The sequence below is a fragment of the Pagrus pagrus genome (assembly GCF_965226575.1).
Source record: "Pagrus pagrus genome assembly, chromosome: 5".
Classification (NCBI taxonomy): domain Eukaryota; kingdom Metazoa; phylum Chordata; class Actinopteri; order Spariformes; family Sparidae; genus Pagrus; species Pagrus pagrus.
The window spans coordinates 13,760,196-13,783,454 of record NC_140189.1 but is presented as its reverse complement, the minus strand read 5'-3'; the positions used below and the strand labels follow the sequence as shown (position 1 = coordinate 13,783,454).

Sequence of the window (23,259 nt, the reverse complement as noted above, 5' to 3'; positions counted from 1 at the left end):
TCTCAGCTGGTTTTACAGTTCTGCACCACCTGAAGCATTTGATCTGTCTGTCTGTGTTAAAATGGCCCAGACATTATGCAGATACACACACTGTGTCATCTCAGTTATCTGGAATTAAACAAGGACTGCATCTCAGTTATTCTTTCTAACTGGTGCTGACTCTGATAAGATTCCATTCACAAGCATTTTACACCTGATGGCTCACGCTATTACTTTCTCCTATGTGATGGAATAAACACACGGGAACAGTCACAAGAATAAGATGTAATAGCTGCTCAGTAACATTATGCAAAACTACACCATGATTTGGAAATTTGAAATATATTTGAGACATACCTATGGTTGCTTGGTGTTATTTCAGTGGTTAATCAAATTTTCCCCAGGCTCATATTGTTGATCTGAATAGCTCAATCATGTATTTGACATGTATCTTGCTCTTATTTTGCAAGCAAAGCACTCCACTTCCTGTCGTTCGACCTAGCCTCTCTAGCTTGACATATCATGGCTCAGCTGTGTTGCATTGCTTATTAGTGAGGTAAAACAGCAGTGCTCACACACCCACTCCCCCATGAGACTCAACCCACCCTGTGGGGAACACATGTTGCATTCATGTCCAAGGATAAAGACCGTTTGACCTTTTGCAACGACACTGATCTGCTGTCGGGGGATAGAAATGGTGCCTCAAACACTTCCAGACACTTTCTATCCATTGGAAGCTGTAGGGTCCAACACTATTAGCAAACAGTGGGCTACTTGTTTTAAATCATTTTAATTTAAACACCAACTTCATCCCATGTTATATGAATGTGGAAAAATACCTCATATATGCATGATATTTAGAATATTTATGATATTTGTAAGTTTAATGGAATTGTCTCCCTTTTTGTATTCATATCTTTGTGTAATGAATGCAGGTCAAATACCTATTGACTAGATTTTCTGCTAGTCAGAATTTTAGCTTCAGGATGGTAGTTCAGTGGACAACCCGTGTCATTATGTTCCCATATGTCCCCAGAGTGCCAAATTATGGTAAATCTTGTTGTTCCAAAGAGCATTTAAAAAAAAATCAAAATACCACATCAACTTTTTGTTTGCAATTTATTGCTTATATAAATGCTCTCTAAACAATTTTTGGTAAAAATAAAATCTATCAATAATAATCATAAATAAAATCATCACAATGACTTTTACATGACATTATATTGCACAATTATAAGCCTTAACAAGAATCACAGAACACAAGTGTTGTTGCTCAGGTTGTGTGTAGGAGGAATGTTAAGAGGTCCGTGGGCACTGACACACACTCGCTGCCTTTAGAGACAAATCTGAACTTTAACCGTCTCTGCTGCTTTCAGTTGAGGTCTTTAGATTATCAGCTCTAAAGTGAAAGTGACAACCACATCAAGCTGTGTCCTGTCACTTATTGTTACCCTGCCTTGTAATCTAGAGACCACCATTATTTAATGTCATTTGTGTGGTACAGATCTGATGTTTCAGTGCTATTAAAGTAGGAAAGAAAACTGCAGAGGTGATGATGTCAAAAATACAATTTGTTCTTGGGTGAATGTGATGTGTCTGGTTAGACAGCTGCCTAAATAGGAAGAGGTCACACTCCATGTAGTTTCTCCCCATTCAGACAGACAAGATTAGATCTGTACCACAACAAAGTCAGACATCAGCCCCAAACATCATTCTGGTGTCAGCCCGGCTTTTCATCATTTCACAGCAAAGTTCTACCAACAGAATCAGCATGTGTCTCAAATCTGACCAACACTGCTGCTTTCTGTCTGAGGTTCAACCACACGGCCAGCTCCCGGTCTGGCTTGGCAGTTTATGATTGGTCAGCTACAAAGACTGTGTGTGTGTTAAGTGATATGTGTGTGTATTCAGATGTTGTCCACCTCCGCGCTGAGTTCAGGGCACACTTCCTTGAGTAACATTTCCATCAACACCTAGCGGAGACAGACAGGCAAAATGATTACGTTTGCGGCTGTAGTTGCATATGACATCATTCATTCTATGACATTACTTTTTATGGTAAAGATATTGTTTGATGTGATATGAATTATTCTTACATAGAGAAGATGTTTGTTGGCACTAGCCTCCTGCAGGGCATTGAAGATCTTGATGATTCCATAGCGGGAATTTTGCTGGCCAACTAGATTTACTAGTGCATCTGATAGAAATAAAGAGGTAAAGAAGTTAAGAGACCAGACGATTTGAATTTCAGGTGTTCATAAGATGTACAGGTCATGTTCCATGGGTTTCAGTTCTTACCTGGGATATTGTCAAGTAGTTTCTGTTGAGCCCGTTCCTTAGTTTCACGGCGCTCGCTGTCTGTTCGGACCTTGACATGTGGTGCCAACTTCCCGTTGGGCCAGAAAGTGTCCCTGAACACACTGATGTAACACACCAACATCTGTTCACAGAAGATCCAGTTTACTGTGTCCCGGATCTGTCTAAAATAAAGCAGAGTGGAGGATGTTAGCCTAACAGCCGATCTCAGAGAAATATACAGTTAATACGAGTGATTGCACAGATACAATCTGTAGAACAGCTTAATAAACATGCTCCTCAAGATCCAGTCTCAAATCTGTTATTAAAACAATACCAGGAGGTCTCTTATGTACTGTAACTGCAGTAACATGATCACAACAACAAATATGAAGTCCATAGATTTAGACACAGAATTAGGCCACCTGATGAATTGATACTTCAAACAAATAGGGGGCAGCATATCACCAGAGTAACCCTCAGACTCCAGTCAGCCTGAACTGGGACCTCGGGCACCAGGAGGGGGAAGGTTTTCACGGTTTACCATGGCTAAGTGGTTAGCATGCCAACTGCAGAAGTTATCATTGCAACACAATAAACAGACGTCTTTGACATACTGTCACAACAGTTATTCCTTGTGGCACAAGGCACAGTTAATTGAAATATCAACTTGCTATAACTTACTTGTTGATAGTTCGTCCAAATGTCACCTGGACTAGTGCAATTAGAGTCTTCCTCACCCACTTGAACACTAAGACAGACAGACAGACAGACAGACAGACAGATGCGAAGAAAGAAGGAAACTGATCAGATAAATTCACTCAGTTAGAATTCATGATTTGGTCCCAAAAAGACAGAAGCTTGCTAACAACCTCAAACAAAAACAACAAAGGTGTGCCCGCAGACTTCTAGTTTCTACATATGTCTCTTTTATGTTAGACTTGTTCTATTTCTTTAATGATTTTAAATAGACAACGTGGCCAATGCTACTAATTAGCCAACGCACCAGTGATTAAAAAGACAACAGTGTACTACTCACTTCCTCTGAGTTCAAAGATCTCTCCTATGAGCATGAAGCAGGGTTCGGCCAGGGCATCTCTCCTCCCATCCGCCTCATCTCCATAGTCTGACAAATCACTGTCATCATCAGCCTCCTCCTATAAACAGCAGTTACACACGGCACAGGCAAATCCAAATGAGGATGCAAGTTAGCTTAAGCGCTGAGACAGTCCACATTTACTGTTGCTTTAGCCGTTGTGAATGAATGTGTACCTCAGTATGGGAGAAGAAATCTCCAGGTAGCCTCTCCAGGAAGGAGGCCAGCGAGAAAGACGATTTCTTCTGGATTGACATCACCTTCAAACATCAAACAACACATCATCACTATACAGTATACTGTATGGAGGCAAACCATTGTGTATTCAGTTAAAAGCAGCTCAATATTTCAGTTTTCATTTGCTGCTGCTTTACATGCAGGTAAATGTAATCCTTCTCTCTACTGGAAGGAATTTTTACTGACCTGAATGAGCAAATAAAGCTTGTTTTTGCAGCCGTTCAATGTGGCGAATACAAAGTTAAATTTAGCACAACAACATGACAACAAAGCCTCTTTAAATCAGAGGGAAGAAGTCTGATTCAATTGTACACGTTTGAAATATGACTAATATATTAATAGCCTTGTCTTATTTGAAATGCAAGTCTGAGAAATGAGTTACCTTGAGGTGCTCTGGGGACGGGCTGAGGAAAGCATAGAGAGCCTCCGACTGGCACAATCGCTCATCTGTCAACAGACGCTACAAACACACACAGCTCAAGTCATCATCACATTATATAGCTGGTGTCATAAACAAGGATGCAAAATATCAATGTGGCTGACAGCCGACGCCACACTGATGTTTTCCTGTTTGTTGTTTTGTTGTTTGTTGAAATCATTATGATAGGATAACTAAGCTCCTTATTACACTGTCTTAGAAAGAGCACAATTTATATCATTAAAGTTTAATAAACCACCTCTAAAAAAATATTCTTTTTTTTTTAGCAACTGCTTCAAAAGTCTTTTTAGCCTGCTATACTGCCGGTGCTGCAGTTTTTCCCAACATTCCTGTCAGATGAATTTCAAACATTTTTTCAATAATTTCTCTTTCAAAAATGTTTACATCACTAATTTAAGCATTTAGCCACTATTACAGCAAACTATTTCAACCATCTATGTATCTGTGGACATCTGCTCTACTTAATGTTGGTTTTACGTGGCTTTGCTTGAAAGTATGAAAAGAATCACCAAGTCTAACTTTTATAGCAGCCACTGGAAAAGGCATCGAGCACCAAAGTTACACCTCTAAAGTTAGCAGTGATATCAGGAAAGTGTAACAGAACTTCACAATGTGTATGGTTTGCATTTTTACCTGGAGAAAGGCATTGAGCTGAGTTTTGCTCTTATCTAAGAATTTCTGGTCGATGGATTTGAAGGGCAGTTTACTGAGGGACGGTAACTGGAGTTTCTTCAATGATGGAAAACACTGACAAAGAAAGACACAGAGAGACAGGTGATTTCACAGCAATGACAGATATACCCCACAAACTGAAGTATTTTATATTACATTTTAATATGATTTCTTGATTCTGGATAATATAGTACTTTGTATTAACAAACAGAATTTTCACTGACAACAACAACTCAGGCAACTTTTCCGCTAGTGGTGATGCAGTATAACTATGATGTTCAGAGAGAAAACATATCCACACACATTTAGGTTTGGTGTTTGGTGTTACCTCAGTGAGTTTGCGGTGCAACATCTGGAACTCAGTGAGTTTCCTCTGGACACTCCAGCGACTGTTGGTCGTCTCCTCTCCTTCTACCAGGCTAACACACACACTGTAACAAGCTACTGTTTCGCCACCCTCCTCTGCGGCCTGCCAAACACACACACACACATAGTTTCACACGCAAATGTTTCAATGACTACATAATTAACATTAGCTTGATTCTCCAGCATTAGTAGAATCAGCTGTTTGTTGTTTGTGATCAAAGAGAGTAACAACAACATTACCTCAGCAGTAGTAATAGTAGCCCTCCAGTGCCCCAGGTTTTCACACCACCAGTCGGTCCTGGTGATGTGTTGCTGCAGTTCACTGTGTTCTCTCTCCATGGCTCCGATCTCTTCCTTTAGTTTGCTCACAATCTACAAACACACAGAGCAGACAGATTTTAACTTAATTAAAATGGAGAAATGGCATTAAGATCAGTTAGTATGTAAGGTAGTTTTCAGTTGAAAGTTGTTTATAAACCTTATCAAAAATCTGTTTAGAGTGTTTCAATACTCCTTTTCTACAGTATTGATACAACCATACACACTGTGCTTTCTTGCCGTCCTCTCTGACACAGGTTGACACACACAACTGTTACTGTGCTTTAAACATATTACACAAGCCTTCTTATGTTTATCTTTTAATACAAATCTAAAATGTAATGCCTTCAGTGTTGTGTCCACTTATTGTTATTTTTCAATGTATTGTCTTAAAGTTAGAAGTTCCAGTATCGTGGCAACATTTCTGCACACTGAACAGCAAACTGGGGCCGCAGTTCTTCTTATTTACTCGACCTAGATTTTAAAAACTGGCAACCCGCAAAACCATGCCGTGGTCAAATGACTAAGTGCAGATGCTCTTCTGTTTAGTTACAGAGGTAAGGATCTCAAAAGGAAAGGATATCTTCATATATCCTTATATGAGGGGATACCAGCTGCAGTGGAAAATGAAATCACCGTACCATGCAGTGGACACATGGCATAATACTGATCCTGTGTTTGTGTGTTTTATGCTGTGAACTTTTGGAGTAAATTTCTGATTCGACCCCAGGGTGTGTTTCATCATATTTGTTTGTATTTCGTTACCTTTTTGTCTGGTTTGGGTGCGTTCTGGATAGAGCCAAGGGCCTGTCGCTTGTACTCCAGTTTGTCGTAAAGTTGGCGGAGTTTTGTAGCAGCATAGCTGGCCTGCTCATTGATTCCTTTACTGCCTTCATCACCCACCTCCTCTCCTGCGTCTAGACCCTGACACTACAGAAGACAAACATATATATATATATCAAAATGGGCAATAGCAGAGGTATACACACTTAAAAATGACAAATTTGAGTTTCTTAACAGATGAAACATTTTTCACAGCAATGCGTGTCTCACCCCTTCCTCCTTTTCCTCAGTGCTACACTGTGAGTGGCTCTGCTGCTCATCTCGTTTGATAAGCCTATCGTAGAGGTCAGAAACCAGGAAGGAGGGGTAGTAACGCTCTCTCATCGTCTCAGCCACCTAGAGGATTTTGGGCAACAGAAACACTGTAGCTCTAGTTCCCAACAGTTCTTTTGACTCTTCTGAGGAAGACATATTCTACTATGGCTAAGTCAATTACAGTTAGTTAGTAGCAAACGCGGCTGTTACCTGTTCCTGTAGTCGAACAAAGACTTGTGTTCCTCTGTTCCCCACCAGACTCTGCTGGATCTCCTTGAGGAGAGACTTTTCCACTGGGATCTCTCTGCTCTCCACAAAGAACTTCTGGTAAATTTCCCCAACGATTTGGGGCACTTCATTCTGTCACACACACAGTAATAAACAAATAACCAGTTACTTGTGTACTTTTTTTTTTACACATTTATGTGGTTTATTATAGTGCAAAAGTGCAAAGTGCCAAGGCTGACACTATGTGTATTCTGATGGTATGAAACAAGTGCAGCAACTTTTTGCCAAGTGTGAAAACAACACCCAGGATCAGCACTGTTACAGCACACTACCTTACTAGCAGGAAATACTGTCACTCATTACTACATCCCTAATCCCCTAACACCATATACTATTAGCAGTGTTGGGCTAAGCACTCTGGTATGTGTGTACACGTCACCTTGTTGGCAGTTTTCAGTGTTTCCACCAGTTCCCAGAAGCTTATCAGAGCTCTCTTATCGACTCTCTCCATGTAAACTCTAAAATGCTCCCTGTAACCTGGATTACACAGGATGTCATCAAACTGGAGAATCTAAATGTGGGGGAGGAGAGAGAGAGAGAAAAACATCAGCCATGTGGAGCCTTGTTTAACGAAGGTAAAGTCATGATAATGCCATGTAATATATCATTAAAAACTTTCAATATACATATAACATCATATTCTTAATAAAGAAAAAAACTCAAATATTCTAATAACAACAATCAAAGTCCAAACCAGACGTATCACACAACATGAGTCTCACCTTCTGACTCTGAGGCTCGTCGCTGTCGTCAGCCCCTCCTTCCTCATTATTCTCATAGTTTGGTCCACCGAGTAACCGGATCCGCTTCTCACATTGTTTCTTAGCAACAGTCAGCTGATTGATGTATCGTTTCATATCTCTGGCCCTGAGCAGGTCTGCCTTCATGGCTGCGGACTCTTTACCTTTTCGCTCTGAGAGAGAGAGTGCAGTGGTGTGAGCCAGCTTTGGACACGCAATAATACACAACAGCATAATTACCTGGAGTGGAGCCATTGAACTGACAAGAACAAGTTGACGGACAAGCTAATTTGTAGGCAAGCATATTGTCTAGTGAAGGCGAAGTTCCATATATTATGCTGATATTTATACATGTGAATACACTTCATGTAGCACAAATATTAAAAATGACTTGGAAAAATTACCTCAAGGCAGTATTTTTATGGAAATGTATGTATGTATCTTATTCATTTCTTGTACTTTTTTGCTGGTTTTGATCGGGGAAACAAAGGAAAAGTAAAAAAAAAACATAAAAGAATAACCTACATAATCACTTTGGTCCAGACTGAAATATCTCAACAACTACTAAAGGACTGCCATAAAATTTTGCACATTCATGGCTCTCTGTAGTAATATCGATGTCTTTTCAGTTCACATCATTGAGGTCAAGCTAGGTCAAATTCTCATGTACCTCTGATATACTTTTTTGTTTTTTGCTAATTTGTAAGTGGTAAAAACAATACACCTGTTAAACATTAGCTAAATGCTAATGATGCTGTTGCAGCAACAAGATGGAATAAATTGCAGTGACTATAATAAATACTTCCCTACATGATATATCAACAGGAGATCAGCTTGTCGTTCTGCTGCAGAGGATTTGAAAGGCTTCAGTTCACAGATTTTTTAAAATCATTTTTTGACCTTTCTGTGTCATGGCGTACTGTGGTGTCTCTCTACCTTTCTGCTTCTTGAGCTGAGGCAGGCTGCTGATGGTGGTGGCGTGAATAATCTCCACCACTATCTGATACCTTTAAAGAGAAGACAGACACGTTCAACTTTACACAGTTGTTCAACTCAATCAATAAAATGCTAAATCAGCTGTCTTATGATGAATTAACTGAATACTCAGAATTACAGAATGTACAGAACTGATCAAACAGATCAGCAACAAGTCAGTGTTGAGCCATTATGTCTCAAACTAACAAGACAATATAGCAGTATCATGTCGACCCCGCATTTAGATCTGTCTGTTCCCATGGTAACCACGCAGCAGCAAATAGACTTGGAGGTTTACACTGTCTGGTTAACATGTTTGTGCGTATATACAGTATGGTTCATTACAGGAAGGCTATGCAAGTACAGGGTAGCCTCAGTTTAAGGAAGCAGTGCAGGTGTGTGTGTGTGTGTGTGTGTGTGTGTGTGTGTGTGTGTGTGTGTGTGTGTGTGGCATGCCTGAGTTGTTTGAGGAAATTGACATCAGCAGAAGTTGATATTAGTTTGATGAAGTCTTCATAGGAGGCAGCGTAGGTGTAGGCTTTCTTCTGCTGCTCAGCCTGCTGCTCCCTCTGCTCCAGCTGTGACAACAGCATCCTGTTTATGGAGTCTGGGTCGCTCAGCACTTCTACCAAAGGCTTCAACACTGAAGCAACACAAAGATATAAAGGCCAGAAATCAAGTCAAGGTCGCAAGCTTTCAAGCCAAACTGGACAGGTATAGTACACAGAAATTGATCTGTATGCCACTGAACTAAGACGAACCTTCCCTTGCAATAACCAAAGACTACTAACACTACTGTTTCACCATCATTTGAACATACATACTGGTCTGTCTTGTGTCAAACTCTTTCAACCCCTTCGAATAGTGTTCCCCTCGTGTCTAGTCATACACACAGACCCTGCAGTTGGGGTCAGGGTTAGATGATGGAGGTTAAGGTGAGGAGAAACACAAACTGAAAGGGAGACAGACTTTGACACAATACCGGCAATGATTCATGTTTTTCTGCTGTAACCCAAGGCACCTTTATAGCCTACTTAAATTGAAAGCAGTCACAGTGACTTCAATCACACCAAGTCTACGTCCTTGCTGACAGCAAGGAAGGTGGATTAGAGTCAATGAGGGATGAGTGGGTGGGGAAATTTTCTCTGGAATTTTCCCTTGAAAAAGGAAATAACTCCTTTTGTAATAAACAATATACAAAGGTAAAGGATTTAAGGTCAAGTCCCTCTTTTTAGCCTTGAGAAGGTCAAATTTGTGAGAAATTCAGCACCAGAGACAAAATAGCAGTTATATATCAAGATAATGGATTTCTGCTCACATATAATGTAAAAATACTGCAGAGAAGTCCTTTTACTTCATCTATTACTACTCAAAGCGTCATACTCAGTTTAAAACACTAATAATGATGGTTGCATACAGTTCAAAAACATAAGTGTTTCTGTCTGATAAAGTCTAACAAAGAATATTAAGTATACATATTTTGCCTCATTCCTTAAATATAGTTGTTGTTATGTAGAAAACAGAGTAGATTAAAGTGAGAACACAGACTCAGTTGTTATAATAGACATCTTCCTTTATCACAAAATAGTTAAAGACACTGCAGGTGTTTAAATGTTATCCATGTCTAGTTTAACATCTGTCACTGTCAACAGTGAAGTGGTAACAATAAGCCTCTGTTCTGACTATTATAGTGGGGCAAGATCAAAGGATGTCTGACTCTGGAGGATGTCTGAGTTAGGTACCTTTAGTAGTGATGACTTCTGTGAGGCAGCAGCGTAGTGTATGTGACTTGGCATCCTTTTGTGGCAGCAGACATAGCAGCAGTATTCTAGCTACACAGCGGAGGAAGGCCATCTCCGAGTCTGGGCTGACCAAACAGGGATGGAGAGGAAACGGCCGAGCACACTCCTCTGGTCTGAATACACACATGAAAGAGACACAGATTAAGATTGAGATACAAACAGAAAGAGACAGAGTGAATTGTTATTCTGGCAGAGCTAGATGTCAGATGACATTGTATGAGATATAAGAACGCTGCTGTATTTCATACTTCAGCTGTGTCGCATCTCACTGTGTTTGTTTCTAAAGCTTGACTGAACAAGACAGACTGCTGCTACATTGTTCGTTAACTATTGAAGACGATGGAGGCCAGACATCTCAGTAGTGTGATCAAATCATAAGTCTCGCCCGACTTGCCAGGATAATGAAACCAGACGACGTGTGAATCATCACTCTGTCTCTAAGTGCACCTGGCAGATGCTGCCTGGAGACAGGGGAAGTGAGAGAGGAGGATTTTAATGTTATTTACGCTGAACTGAATTGCCATAATTTCACCCCATCTGCGTACATAAAATGATGGAGGTGTGTACGGACTCTGGGGCGAAGAAAAATCTTTGCAATACCAAGTCAAAGCCGAAACATATTGCAGTTAAACGACAGTGAATCAGAACACTGTGCAACGAATACCTTATATGCGTGAGTGCATTTGTGTACCTTGCAGACGCAGCCTTGAGGTCGGTGAAGTGTGTATGTAGGATTCGGATGGAGTCATAACACACCACGTTGACGAGGTCAATGTCAGCGAGTCTGGATCTCAATTGCCCAATCATCTGCCACCAGTCCTCTGACAGCATGGAGTACAACTGGCCCTCATCACAACTCAAGGGGATGTACCAGGACAGGATGTAGTCTCTGTAGGCATAGTCAAACACTGGGGGAAGAAAGAGAACTGGAAGATTAATTTTTCTAAATGATGAATAATAAAGAGCAGCTGCAGAAAGAAAGTAGATTTATAAAGCTGTGCAATTCTTATACATTAAAATTCAGATCACTTGATCTGTTGAAGAGAAAATATACTTTCAAAATTTTGAAAGATGCTATTAATTTTACTATTTCTTTTGCAAAATGACTATGATTTGTGCCAATGCCAGTCCTTTGTTTGTCTGCAAAGATTTCAAGCTTTCTAAACAAGAAGAGCTGTGACTTCTCTAACCTGCCTACCCACTGGGTGCTTTGAACTAAGTTTAGTTTCCCAAAAACCCAGCTGAACACTGGTGCAACATTTCAAATGTGGAAGCGTCATTCGATCATTACTTTTCTATACTTAGCAGAGCCTACCCCAGTAGGTGGAACAGAGCACCAGTCCATCACAGGGCTGACATAATGACACTCAGACAGACTATCTTTCACAGTCACACCATTCAATCGAGGTGACTAATGGCAATTTAGAGCACCAATTCACCTGACCTGAATTTCATCAGACTGTGGGAGGAAACCAGAGCCCCGGGAGAAAACCCACACAAATACATGTAGAACTTATGCAGCACACATGCAAACTCAACACTTCCACAGATAGATGGTGGAAAGTTTCGGCTTTCAGCTTCATGTTGTGTCCCTCGTCAGTGTGAGCTTGAAATTGGCAAGCAAAATCAGAACATTTCTCAACATGTTGTTGTAGTTTTCCACGGCTGCATTACTTATAAGCTATATCTTAATGATAGTAGCTTTGACATATACGGTAAACTGCAATGCTTAAGCATTAAAGATGACATTCAACCGTGAAATTTAAACTAACATTCATGCTGTAGTAACTGCAAACTAATGTTACTAATTCAGATTTGCTTTGAAGGAGAGCGTGTGGTACTTCCCCCTCTATAAGTTCTAGCTAAAGTGAAACTCCATAAAATATGTGAATCTAATCAATCTTTCCTTTATTGATCTGTGAACTAATAACTATGTCTTTTCGCCTGTATGGACTATATGCACTTCAAGGGATCTTAACAGCTTTACTAACTGAGGAGTGGACAGTGGTGTTGCACGTGACACGATGGTTACAGCAATTCTTGGGAGTTTTAATAACTCTGATCTGAAAGGAGCTTGTCACATGTTTACTGTGTACACATACACACTGTCATTATGTAAAATATGTGGCCAGTATACCATGTAGCACACCTACCTTACTATTTCACATAATAGTACACAGTCAGCTTATGCAAGCACATATAATGCCCTTTTAAAATAAAGGGGGTTCTGCATGTTCTCCATTTGTCTGCATGATTTTATGCCTCCTCCCTCAGTCTAAAGACAGGCAGGTTAGGACAATTGGGGACTCGATTGCCTGCAGGTGAGAGTGCATTTATCTGTCTCTATGATTTATCCCTGTGATAGATGAAAGGATCACTGGTTTAGACAAGATGGATAGATGAGAGGATTCTTTGGTTTTCAGTCCAAATAATTAGAAATGTTACTGAAATGTCACCTATCAAATAATTAGATTAATGTCAAGCAGTTTTATTTTTTACTTTGGAAACCAATCCTAAAAACATTAACTAGGAAGTTATCAGTGAAAAAGGAAAATGGGTCAAAAAATATTTTGTGTTTTCTTACATACTGTTCTTACAACAATAAAAAATAAGCTTATAAGGATAGGTACACTGAGACTCTGATGCCTGAAGTCCTTGAGTGCTTGATTAAAATCCAAGAATTTAGCCCGAACACAAACACTGTTTGTCAAAATGATTTTCACAGCAGGTCTTGACTGTGGACCTAATAATGTCATCACAAATTCATGCCGCACTACGACCAAAAAACACACACGGGAGAATGAGCAAATACACACCCTTGGTGTAAATCCTGAAGCCATCTGTCGCTTGGCAGCTAAGCATACTGTTCCACTGACTGTGCCTCTGTGTGCTTGTGTTTGTGTGTGTTTGTACGCTGTAATCCACCATGAGTGGGAGGGATCACTGATAGGTCATGGTGACTGACAGAGCTCCATCAGTCAGCAGTTTTCTCAAAAACAAGAAGTTACAAGTTCTTCCAACAGTGTCAGAAACATTTCAAGAAGAGTCTCCAAACAAAACCAGTTAGCCAAGACACCCATGGAAGCAGTCTCCATTCAACTGAATTGTTAAAGAGAGGAAAACATTATTCTCTGAATTCGGTACACCAAATTATTATTTTCAATTATTATTTTCAATGTTTATTTGTCTATAAAATGTCAGAAAATGGTGAAAAATGTCGATCAGTGACATCATATTATGTCCTAAGATGTATTGTTTTGTTCACAACCAAAATATATTCAGTTAATTGTCACACAGAAGTAAAGAAACCAGAAAAAATACACATTTACGAGGCTGGAATCAGAGAATTTTGACCATTTTTTCTTAAAAATGTACTCAAATTAATTAACTGATTATCAAAATAGCTCCCAGTGGAAGAGATATACATGATTTTGTATCATTTGAATGTCCATCTCAAAGTCAGCAGCTATTTTTTTTACACAATGATCTGAAACCTGTAGTGCTGACCAAAATGTAGTGCTGTCTTAAACTAGTTTGCAAATGTTTTTGCATTAATGTGTGCATGAGTGGTTCATAACACCTTAAAAAATCCATTACCTTCCTTCATTGCTTTGTCCACATTGTGCGACACCACCACCCTCCTGCTCTGGCTGGACTCCTGAACTGGCACCCAAAAACGGGCCTGAAAAAACAACAAGAGTATCACATCTCTTCACTTCACAGATGGGGATGTAGGCATAAAATCAGGAAATATTGGGCAACAACAGGAAGAGAAGGAAGACCAGCTGTCTGTCTAATAAGCCTAAAATTCAGACAAACAAAGGCAGCCCAAACATGTCACGGTTCATGTGGACCAGATAAATGCTTGTGACAATCTCCTTCTACTGTCAGCATCAATAAGTCATCGGTACAAAGCAGCAAACGAATGCTGCTGAAAGGCAGCTGCTGGGCTGGTGCAGCCTGATGAGGCAAATCACCAACAGGTTGCAAAGACACAGTCGCTTTCCTTGAAGGCCAAATCGCCCTATATGCGTGTGTGCATGGTTGTTTGTGTGTTTAAGTGTGTCTAAATCCAGCAGCATGACTCTGTCTCATCCATTATAGATCAACGCAGCGAGGATCCGGGGGCAGGCAGGGAGAGAGGATGAGAGAGGGGAGAAACATGGGGGAGCGGAGGGAAATAACTGAGGGAAAGAGCAGTTGAGAGAAGCAAAAGACGGGTCAGGACAGATGTCAAAATGAAAAACATCAAAGTGTCTTCAATATTTTTGAGATTTGGGAGTTAAGTGTAGTCTGATGGAAGAAAGGTTACATGACAGAGGCTCCATCTGTTTTCTCTTTATCCTTGAATTCCAGCAGTTGGTTATTATCTCAGTTTAACATCATCTGGGGCTGGTAGCTAGTGTGTGCATTGTCAAATGTGTATTATATGCGAGCTTACACTAGTGGATATCAGTGTCTTACCATGAGCTTCTCGAAGAACTCGAGCCGCACAGCTGACTGCCTCCTGTTTCTGTCAAAGCAGCTGACTTTGAGAGGACTCTTCCTGACTAGCAGAACAAAGCTCCCGGCCAGGAAACACAGCAGGGCGAAGGACACATAGATGAACAACTTTAAGAAGAAAGAGGTGAGACTCAGGCCTCCCCAGGCCAGCTGAAACACTACTGCTGCCACCACGCCCAGGCAGAAAGCCGGGACGAACCGGAAAGAGGAGCCGATGGAAGAGGTGGAGGTGGCAGACATGGGCCCCTCTTCTCCTCCGGTACTGCTACTCCCTCCAGCCGGTGGTGTAATGGTAGTTGAGGGGGTGGGCATACTGCGACCCCACCATCCATATATGTGTCACAACTTGTTAGGCTGAAAAGTTGGTCCCCTAGTCTGCACGCCGAGTCAGAGAGGTAGGTATACTGTGTACACTTGTGTATACCCTCGACTACAACACTGTCTCCAAGATGAGGCATCCCCGCTCTGACATCTCCTCACCGACCCACACCGCTATGTTTTCCACGCTCCTAGCATCGGCCCGCACGGCGGCCAAAGGCACGGAGTCCCGTCGGCTCAGTCATCCACAACACGATCCTCCAGGCAGCAGAACGGGGCACCAGGCTCGTCGTGGAAGCGACGACAGGAGCTGACAGTCGCCCGGAAAGCAGACGGAGAGAGAGCCGAGGTGATGGGATTGATGTAGCAACATCCACCGTCACCTTGTAGACAAATAGGTGGAAAGGTAGCTTAATGACTTGCTTACCAACTGGGCTAGCAGGAAACTACAGTAGGAAACCAGTTTAAGTAACTGTTGCCTGTTACCTTTAATGGAAAATACATGGGGTACAAGTAAGAGCCAGTAAATAATCCCGTCCTGCTGTATGGGTTGGCTCCTAAACCAACTACAACAACGGGAGCTAGCTAACTAGCTTATTTGCTAAGCAACCAATTCTACATCAGCTAATGTTAGCTTACTTACCTATCGTTTAAAAAAGGTGCGCGGTAACAACACTACATTCTCGCTGTCCTCTCTGTGAGAGAATGTACACGAGGCGTCGCAATGGAGAATTAAAGGTTTCATAAACGCAACGACCAAATATGCCAGCTCCAAAACCCCCGACAGATAAAAACAAGCAACTGTTATTTTCCTCGAGCTCCATCTGACTGACAATCTCCCTGAACGTGAAAGGGTGTCAGCCAATCAGCGCTCGTGTTAACCACGGACGGCACGCTTGTTTTATGAGTCGCGACAGCCCGAGTTGGCGGGTGGGGGTTTGTTTGACAGTTGACAGTAGTCAGTGGGGGAAAATACCAACCAACCGGGCAGCTACGTGTTGTAATCAAACACACAGCGAGATAAAGGATCATGCCTCGTTTCTCTGACGATTGATTTTTCTTTCAGACACTGGCTGTCTGACATTATGAAAAATATGTTTTCTGTTGTCAGGCACAGAGGCGTCATTTTAAAGGGAATCATTATATTGATTATAATTCACCTCAAATATCAAATATTACTCTGGACATCTAGGCCTACTAGATAATAATGACTGTTCTCCTCATCTCAATGTTGTTAAAAAATAAGTTATTAATAGTAGTGTTGTTATTATTATTATTATTATTATTATTATTATTATTATTATTATTATTATTATTATTATAAAACTAGTGCAATCTATCTCAATGTAATATTTAGAATGACTGAAATTATGACATTTTTAATACCTAAAGAATTGAAATTCATCAAACAAGCTATATATTTGATCTGTTTTCTCTTAAATAATTAGCCTAGTTATTGAGCCATTTTAATCTATGAATAATATAATATTTAATATTCATGTAACTATATATATTCAAATAAATGAACAGCAGCAGATTGCTTTTCATCAGCAGATGAAGCGATGTGACAAATACATTTGAATTAAAGATGTGTTATAAGTTAATAAGGTTAAATAAGAATACATTTCAGCATTGCCAATTAGCGGTCGATTTTAAATCCAACTTGGCCTGGATATGGTATGAGAGTATGAGACAGATCAAATCAACCCTTCACAATATACCTTATTTTTGCAATCTGTTCAATCAAAAAACAAATTCTTTGGCTCTGTTGATTCATTATTTGAGCATTTTATCCAGCCTCTATATGAGCTTTCAAAAATAGCAACAGTAATATATATAACATCTACAAAAGGTTTGAGGTCAAAATGCAGATATCCCTAACTGTGTGACATGTACAGTTCTTCACGTCTCAAAGGTTCCCATGCAAGAATATGAAAAATAATTAAATGTACAAGTGTTTCCTTGTTTTATTTTGTGAATTATGGTTATACTGCAAATGGCAGAGATAGAACTCTATGTATGTTCACAAGAGGATTTGGTAATAATAAATCTCATTTCACTTGTAACATTGTAAGAAATAGTTCTATTGCTGTGTACCATTCTTTGCTTTCAGTCATGGAAAAGCATTTTTTCATTTCAAATCATCTGTCATAGACAATATATATTCATCTTTATAACATTTGTGCAGTACTTCCAGTTCTGAGCTCAGCTGCTGCTTTTACTTTTACATTAACGGCCATTTTCACTGACATGATAATGGATCCTTTCACAGCCTTTAGCTCAATGTTTCTGCCTGTGTCTGGCACACTCACTGACATCAGATTTCCCTTTTTTTCACCAAAACAGACAGCTGTGTGTGCAGCCTACTTCCCCTTGCAACAGTCATGTCTCTAAAACAGCCATTAGGTTTCACAAATCCTCTCACAAGCATGTTACTATAAGCTACAAAAGGCTTTAAAGATTTCACGTTATTAAAGTGTACTATTTCTTTTAAGACCAAATCAGAAAATGCAATTGGATAGCACAGAAAGCATATTTGTTACCAGGTGTCTGTTGGGTTTATTAATGCTAAGTGTGCCAAGAGGATTACAAGATGAGACTTATGTTTTAGTGTGTCTTGAAATCAATATCAATATAGTTAAGCCAAGTAGATGTGATATCTGCTCATGTCTGATCTAGGAAGGTGGTGTGCGGTGAACAGCATTGGGGTCGTCAATAGGGTCGATTTTGAAGTCGACGGGCCGCAGCTTCATGACGCTGGTCTTCAGGGAGTACCACCAGCCTCTCCAAGGGTACCAAACTACGCCATCATCTGTCGACGCACTGTAGTGCCCATTCGGGTAGTACTTGCCGTTGAGATGGGCCGAGTGACACCTAAAGAAAGACAGAATGAAGATTTTTATTGTAATGAATGACCGCACACATGTTTGTATCTTCTGGGGGGAAGGGCACATTCTCTATAATGAAAACCCATACTTGTTGAACCACCAGCCTCCGTTGTCTTCCTGGGCGCAGTTTCCTCCATAGTTATCGTTGTCCTGGTCGTAGGTGCTGAATTTGATGCCCTGGTGACTGGCCCACCCTGACACACCGACCTGATAACTTCCAGACAGAGCATCTCCAGCTGTGCCTACATACGATCCAAAGGTAAGTCTGTAGTGATCCTGCAGAGAGAAATACGAGGAGAGCTGAAATAAATGGAGGTAAGCTAGTATCAATCTTTGCATCTAATACTCATCTAATTTATACATTTTTTGTAATATTAAGCATGTGTAATTGAAAATGTTCTGCATTTTAGTGGTCAGTCAGCATCAACACCTCTTCATTGGCCAATTGGAAGTTCTTGTACTCAGCATAGCGCTGGTTACCATCAAAGTCTTCCAGGTTAATCCTCAGTGAATAATTCCCTGTAACAGACAAACAATAAAAATCATCATATCCTTTCAACTTTCAACTTTTTTGTGTGTGTTTTGCTGGAGGAAGTCATACCCCTTCCTGTGGACCACCATGGGACCTTATTTCAGAAAATAAGTTTAGTGAATTTTGTCTCAAAACTAATCAAGTATAAGACTGTGAAAGAGCGTAATTAGAAGGAACACACTCCCAACAGTCCCGTAGGTGTACCCTTAACCAAAACCCATAACTGAAACCTTGTAGAGCCGGTCCTGTGTATCAGCTAGCTTACAAAACTGACTGACTTTTCTTTTGCATAACTGCAGCTGTCAAAATGGCCAGATTTGTTGTGATTTTCACCTTTTTCATACCTTTTCTGTGCCGAGGTGTGGCCATGCTGGTGTTGGTGCCTTATACTGAGCAAGATGGTGTAGTACTCAGTGCAGTTTAACACAAAACTAAACAATATTTGACTATCTTTATGACAAACTGAGTCATTCTTGACTTGCAAAATGATCTTTTACATTGACAAACATCGTAAATGTAATTTGTGGCACAATTCAATGGGATCAAAAGATCTTTTGTCTCTCACCATTGACTACTGTACAAATTTTTTCTGAAGTAAGGTCCCATGGGGCACACCAAAAGCCTTGACTCTATTTAATGCTAAACATGTTAGCAAACAGTTGACTATTTACACATGCAGCAGGCTTGGTGCAACATTAGCATTCATTTAGTCTTCTGTGTTGCTTTGCTAGCATCTAACAGCAACATCTCAGGCTAACTGCTAGCTTAGCTTAAACTCAAGCCATCATTTCCTTAAGTTTGTGGCCCAACAGCTAAATTAGGTCTCTAAATTAACGTTAGTGAAAGTGTTGATGTATACAGTACACTTTGAAATTACATCAACCGAATTAAATTATATTTGAGTGGTTAATAAAGATATGGGTTGGAAAACAAAACCAAAAAAACAATTGAGCTGAGGAGAACTACAGAGTTGGACATCACGTACAGTTATTTGATCCATCCAAAAAGGTATGAATATCGATTAATGCAGTTTTAAATGACAAAATTTAGTACAATGTATTTAGACGTGGTAGTGACCTTGTGTAGTGATGTAATGCAGGTTGTCATTTCCAAGCCAAAACTCTCCTAATTCTGCATCCATGTCTCCAAAACCATCCTTATACTCTGCCCACGACCTGATAGATAGATAGATAGATAGATAGATAGATAGGATGTATTGCTTTTCAGATGATTTCATTATTTTACACTGACAGTTATCATGTCACAGACACACCTGTTAAACTTCTCTGCTCCATCGATCCGTCTCTGAATGACGACCCAACCTCCTCCATCACTCATGTCACAGTAGACTCTGACTGGAGCAGGGCTGCCGTGGGGGTTGATTTTGTAGAAACCACTGGATTTGCAGCCAGAACTGAAGAGCTGGGAGCAGTCTGACACACACACAAATTCACACTCTGAATTTCCGACAATATCTGGTGCTTGTTTATCTAATATGAGACTTGCAACAAGGTAATTCAAGTTTAGTTTTCAAATGTTGTTATCCAGGCCTGAGGCCGTGGCCCTGACCTGTGTACTGGGTGTCCTGGCTCTGGTCGGATACGGCTGCGTCCTTGTTGCCAGGTTGGTTCAGCAGTTGTAATCTGTGTAGGAGGACTTCTTGTTTCTGAAGCTGGCCCTTCAGAAGCATCTCCTGTTCCCGCAGACGAGCCACCTCCTCACGGCAACTGTCTGACGCCTACGCACACATTTGGGTATTTGTGAGGATCTTCACTCACATTCATTCCCTAACTCTGAGATAAAACATACTTAGAATGAAACACATGCATCAAAGAAAGATACTCTACAGTGAAACTGTCATATTTCTTCTACTTTCTAATTTTGTTTCAATCAAATCACTAATATCTGGTCTGTGAAATACTCTACATACACAGGAGAGGTGGATACCTTCACATGTTGAATACAGGAAATGTAAAATTTGGATCTAAAGCAGGCTGATTTGCTAGTGTATGCAATTATTCAGCAACAGAGCGTAAACTATAACTTTATCTCATAGATTATGAAATGTACCCTCATTTTATCAAGGCTAATTCATAAGATTGAACTAACCCTAGCAAACCCTGCACTAATTTAACCTTAAAGGCGCGATATGTAAGAATTTTAGTCTAAAATATTCAAAAGTCAACTAAAATTATCAACAGAGTGTGAAGAAATAACAGTTTTGACATTATGACATCTATTTTTTGTGTTGCAGAGATATCTACTGAAGAGAGCATGCTAGCCAGCTAGCCCTAGCTCATCTCTGTCAACACTCCCCCAGTGCTCCAAGCTCCTAGTCCAGACCACTAGCTGCACAGCTGACTAAGCTAACTAGCTAACCGTTCCTACAGTTAGCAGCAGTTAGGGGTTATTCTGCTGATATGCTTCCGACAAGACGCATATATTTGGGGAAATATGCTTATTTGCTGTCTTACCAAGAGTTTGATGAAAAGATCATTACCACTTTCATATGTCCATCAAATATTAAGCTATACCAGCAGCCAGTTAGCTTAGCTTAGCATAAAGACTGAAAACTGAGGGAGGCAGCCAACCTGGCTCTGTTCAAAGGTAACAAAATCATCTCACCAACAGTTCTGAGGCTAGCAATGTTATATCACATTTGTTTAGTCTGTGCATATACCAAAAATGTCAAGTTAGGTTTTTTTGTTCAGGTTTTGTGCTGGACTATTTCTTGGCTGGGAGTGTTACATACTCCCCCCCTGCTGGCCAGGACGTGCAACTGTGGCCTCTTGCCTTTCCAGGTGAAAGCAGTCTGGCTGAGTATGAACCAATAACGGGGGTCGGGCACGAGGCTCTGGCTCTCTCTCCATTCCACCTTCTATCCAGAGACGCTGTCAGTCAGCCTGGAGGCCTGGTCTTATGTTTAGTTTTATGTTTGTCTGATGGGTGCACTCGTCCTGTTTACGTGGCTTTGTTTCAGTTAGGTTTAGTTGTTTCTTTGTGTTAAGGTAGAGAATTAGTCCCCAGCTCTGACGGTGGGTTGATCTGGGAGGCTGCTCTTCTTTGGTTTATTTTGGCTGGCCCATCAGTTTGTTTGTTTGTTTGATTGTGTAGGGTTTTCCCTCTGTTTGGTTACTGTTCATTTATTAAATTTGTCTTCTTTTAAACTGCAACTTGACTCATAACAGGGAGTAGTGACTTCCCCAGTGACTACACAAACATACAAGATAGTTTATGATATGTGAGCTTTCGAGGTGCTGGCAGTGGACAAAGCCAGCTTGGCTAGTTGGCTTCCCACTGCTGCTCAGGAATGGGTTAAATGCAGAGAATAGGTTTCCCTATATTCAAACATAAAAAAGCTAACTTTCAGAAAGACTATAAAATATGTTCATTTCCGAAGCTATTTCTGTAAAGCCAAATGAAATGTGCTGTTCACAGGTAGAGAAATACAAGAACACCCTGACAAACTCATAGACATCACACCAGAATGTGGTTAACTGTTTCAGCCGCTGTTAAATCAGGAGGTGATTAAACAGAAACTAAGAAACTGAGTGAAGCAACATCATCGATCACTTTCACTGGAATGAGTCTTGCATCTTTGATATTATTATGATACTATATGCATAAAATACATTCATGCATGTCTTTGACAACTCTTTTTAAATGTACCAAAGTGTTATTTATACCTTCCTAAACTATTCAACTATATAAAATGTTTTTAATTGAGTGTAGACATTTCTCAGATATGAACAAATACACACAAACACATTTGCATAAGCAGACAAAATGAAGTCATAAGAAAATCTGTGGCTTAGAATTGAAATATTTTCCGAACAGAGTGATGAGTACTTACACAAACAGATTGAGAACAAGCTGTGAGGACCATCAGTCCTGTGAGCAGCAGCAGCTGGCCTCCCATCTTCTTCTTCTTGTTTAGATAGCACAAAACTATAAGATCAGATGTCCAGAGAGAGGGACTCTTTTACTTCTCAGTGTTTAGTTGAATCTACTTTATTTCGGCCGTGAGCATGAGACATTTTTTAAAATGTTCCCCGCACCTGGATCCAAAGAAAGCTGCGCCCGAGGAAAAGGAGAAACTGACGAAATACCTGATTCTCTACAGTCATAAAATATACAAAATATGCAGGGAGTGTCCAGAACAGATGCACACTTGCCAACGGTAGCAGCACTTTCGGGAAAATCTCTGTTTTTTAGTGTTGTGCAATCGACCAGAACAAAAAGTAATATAATAGAAGAGCTGCACTGGTCCATCAACAGAAGCTGATGTGAAAATATTATAACCATATTGCTCCGAGCATTTCCACTGATTATGGGCAACAACCAATAGTGCTTTATCAAGTGTTGCTCAACATCCTCAAATCTCTCTCCCTCTGTCTGTGATGTGCCATCTGTCTTCTCCTCTCTTTTTTTCTGCATGTGTTTCTTCTTCTTTGATTTTCCTTTTCCTTTAATGGCCACTTATCCGGCTAGTATCCTCTGTGAGTGTCATTAAAAGACTGGAGTAGTCATCGTGTTGATGAGCAGCATTGTGCCATCTTAAATAGATGCTGCCAGCACTGAAGGTCAGCTCTGAACAGCCGGGAGCAGAGGGAGACATTTTATCTGAAAGGATCACAAAGGAGCCGGTCTGACTAATGTGGCTGTTGGTTATTGTAAATGATTCAAAATGAAGGGGACATATTAATTATATCC

General features: G+C 40.4%; 2 protein-coding genes across 2 annotated transcripts; both read right to left on the bottom strand.

Annotated features, from left to right (window-relative positions):
- Window positions 1-1,081: 1,081 nt before the first annotated feature.
- On the bottom strand, window positions 1,082-15,972 carry snx25 (sorting nexin 25). The gene is made up of 22 exons (XM_084353671.1): window positions 15,770-15,972; window positions 14,770-15,509; window positions 13,903-13,987; window positions 10,997-11,213; window positions 10,246-10,418; window positions 8,960-9,146; window positions 8,465-8,535; window positions 7,511-7,701; window positions 7,168-7,299; window positions 6,711-6,860; window positions 6,456-6,581; window positions 6,168-6,332; window positions 5,325-5,456; window positions 5,047-5,187; window positions 4,680-4,793; window positions 3,990-4,067; window positions 3,547-3,630; window positions 3,314-3,431; window positions 2,959-3,025; window positions 2,278-2,459; window positions 2,076-2,176; window positions 1,082-1,952 (listed from the first exon to the last, which is right to left on the bottom strand). Exons 2-22 carry the CDS (start codon window positions 15,118-15,120, stop codon window positions 1,887-1,889), a joined length of 2,931 nt encoding a protein of 976 aa, XP_084209797.1. The 5' UTR covers window positions 15,121-15,509; window positions 15,770-15,972; the 3' UTR covers window positions 1,082-1,886.
- A 1,088-nt stretch (window positions 15,973-17,060) lies between these two features.
- Window positions 17,061-22,617, bottom strand: fgl1 (fibrinogen-like 1). Its single transcript, XM_084352971.1, has 7 exons — window positions 22,400-22,617; window positions 20,116-20,284; window positions 19,820-19,979; window positions 19,624-19,721; window positions 18,445-18,533; window positions 18,103-18,290; window positions 17,061-18,000 (listed from the first exon to the last, which is right to left on the bottom strand). The coding sequence occupies exons 1-7, from the start codon at window positions 22,463-22,465 to the stop codon at window positions 17,802-17,804; spliced, it is 969 nt and encodes a 322-aa protein (XP_084209097.1). The 5' UTR covers window positions 22,466-22,617; the 3' UTR covers window positions 17,061-17,801.
- Between the last annotated feature and the right edge of the window lie 642 nt (window positions 22,618-23,259).

What these genes read in the sequence shown, in the direction of transcription:
- snx25 (XM_084353671.1), bottom strand. Translation starts at nt 15,120, where the DNA reads ATGCCCACCCCCTCAACTACCATTACACCACCGGCTGGAGGGAGTAGC. An exon ending in CACTGAAAACTGCCAACAAG is followed by an intron (nt 6,861 to 7,167) that starts GTGACGTGTACA and finishes TGTGTGTGACAG; the next exon opens with AATGAAGTGCCCCAAATCGT. An exon ending in CCAACAAACATCTTCTCTAT is followed by an intron (nt 1,953 to 2,075) that starts GTAAGAATAATT and finishes TGTCTCCGCTAG; the next exon opens with GTGTTGATGGAAATGTTACT.
- fgl1 (XM_084352971.1), bottom strand. Translation starts at nt 22,465, where the DNA reads ATGGGAGGCCAGCTGCTGCTGCTCACAGGACTGATGGTCCTCACAGCT. An exon ending in CTTGTTCTCAATCTGTTTGT is followed by an intron (nt 20,285 to 22,399) that starts GTAAGTACTCAT and finishes ATGTGTGCGTAG; the next exon opens with GCGTCAGACAGTTGCCGTGA. An exon ending in GGAGGCTGGTGGTTCAACAA is followed by an intron (nt 18,001 to 18,102) that starts GTATGGGTTTTC and finishes GTCTTTCTTTAG; the next exon opens with GTGTCACTCGGCCCATCTCA.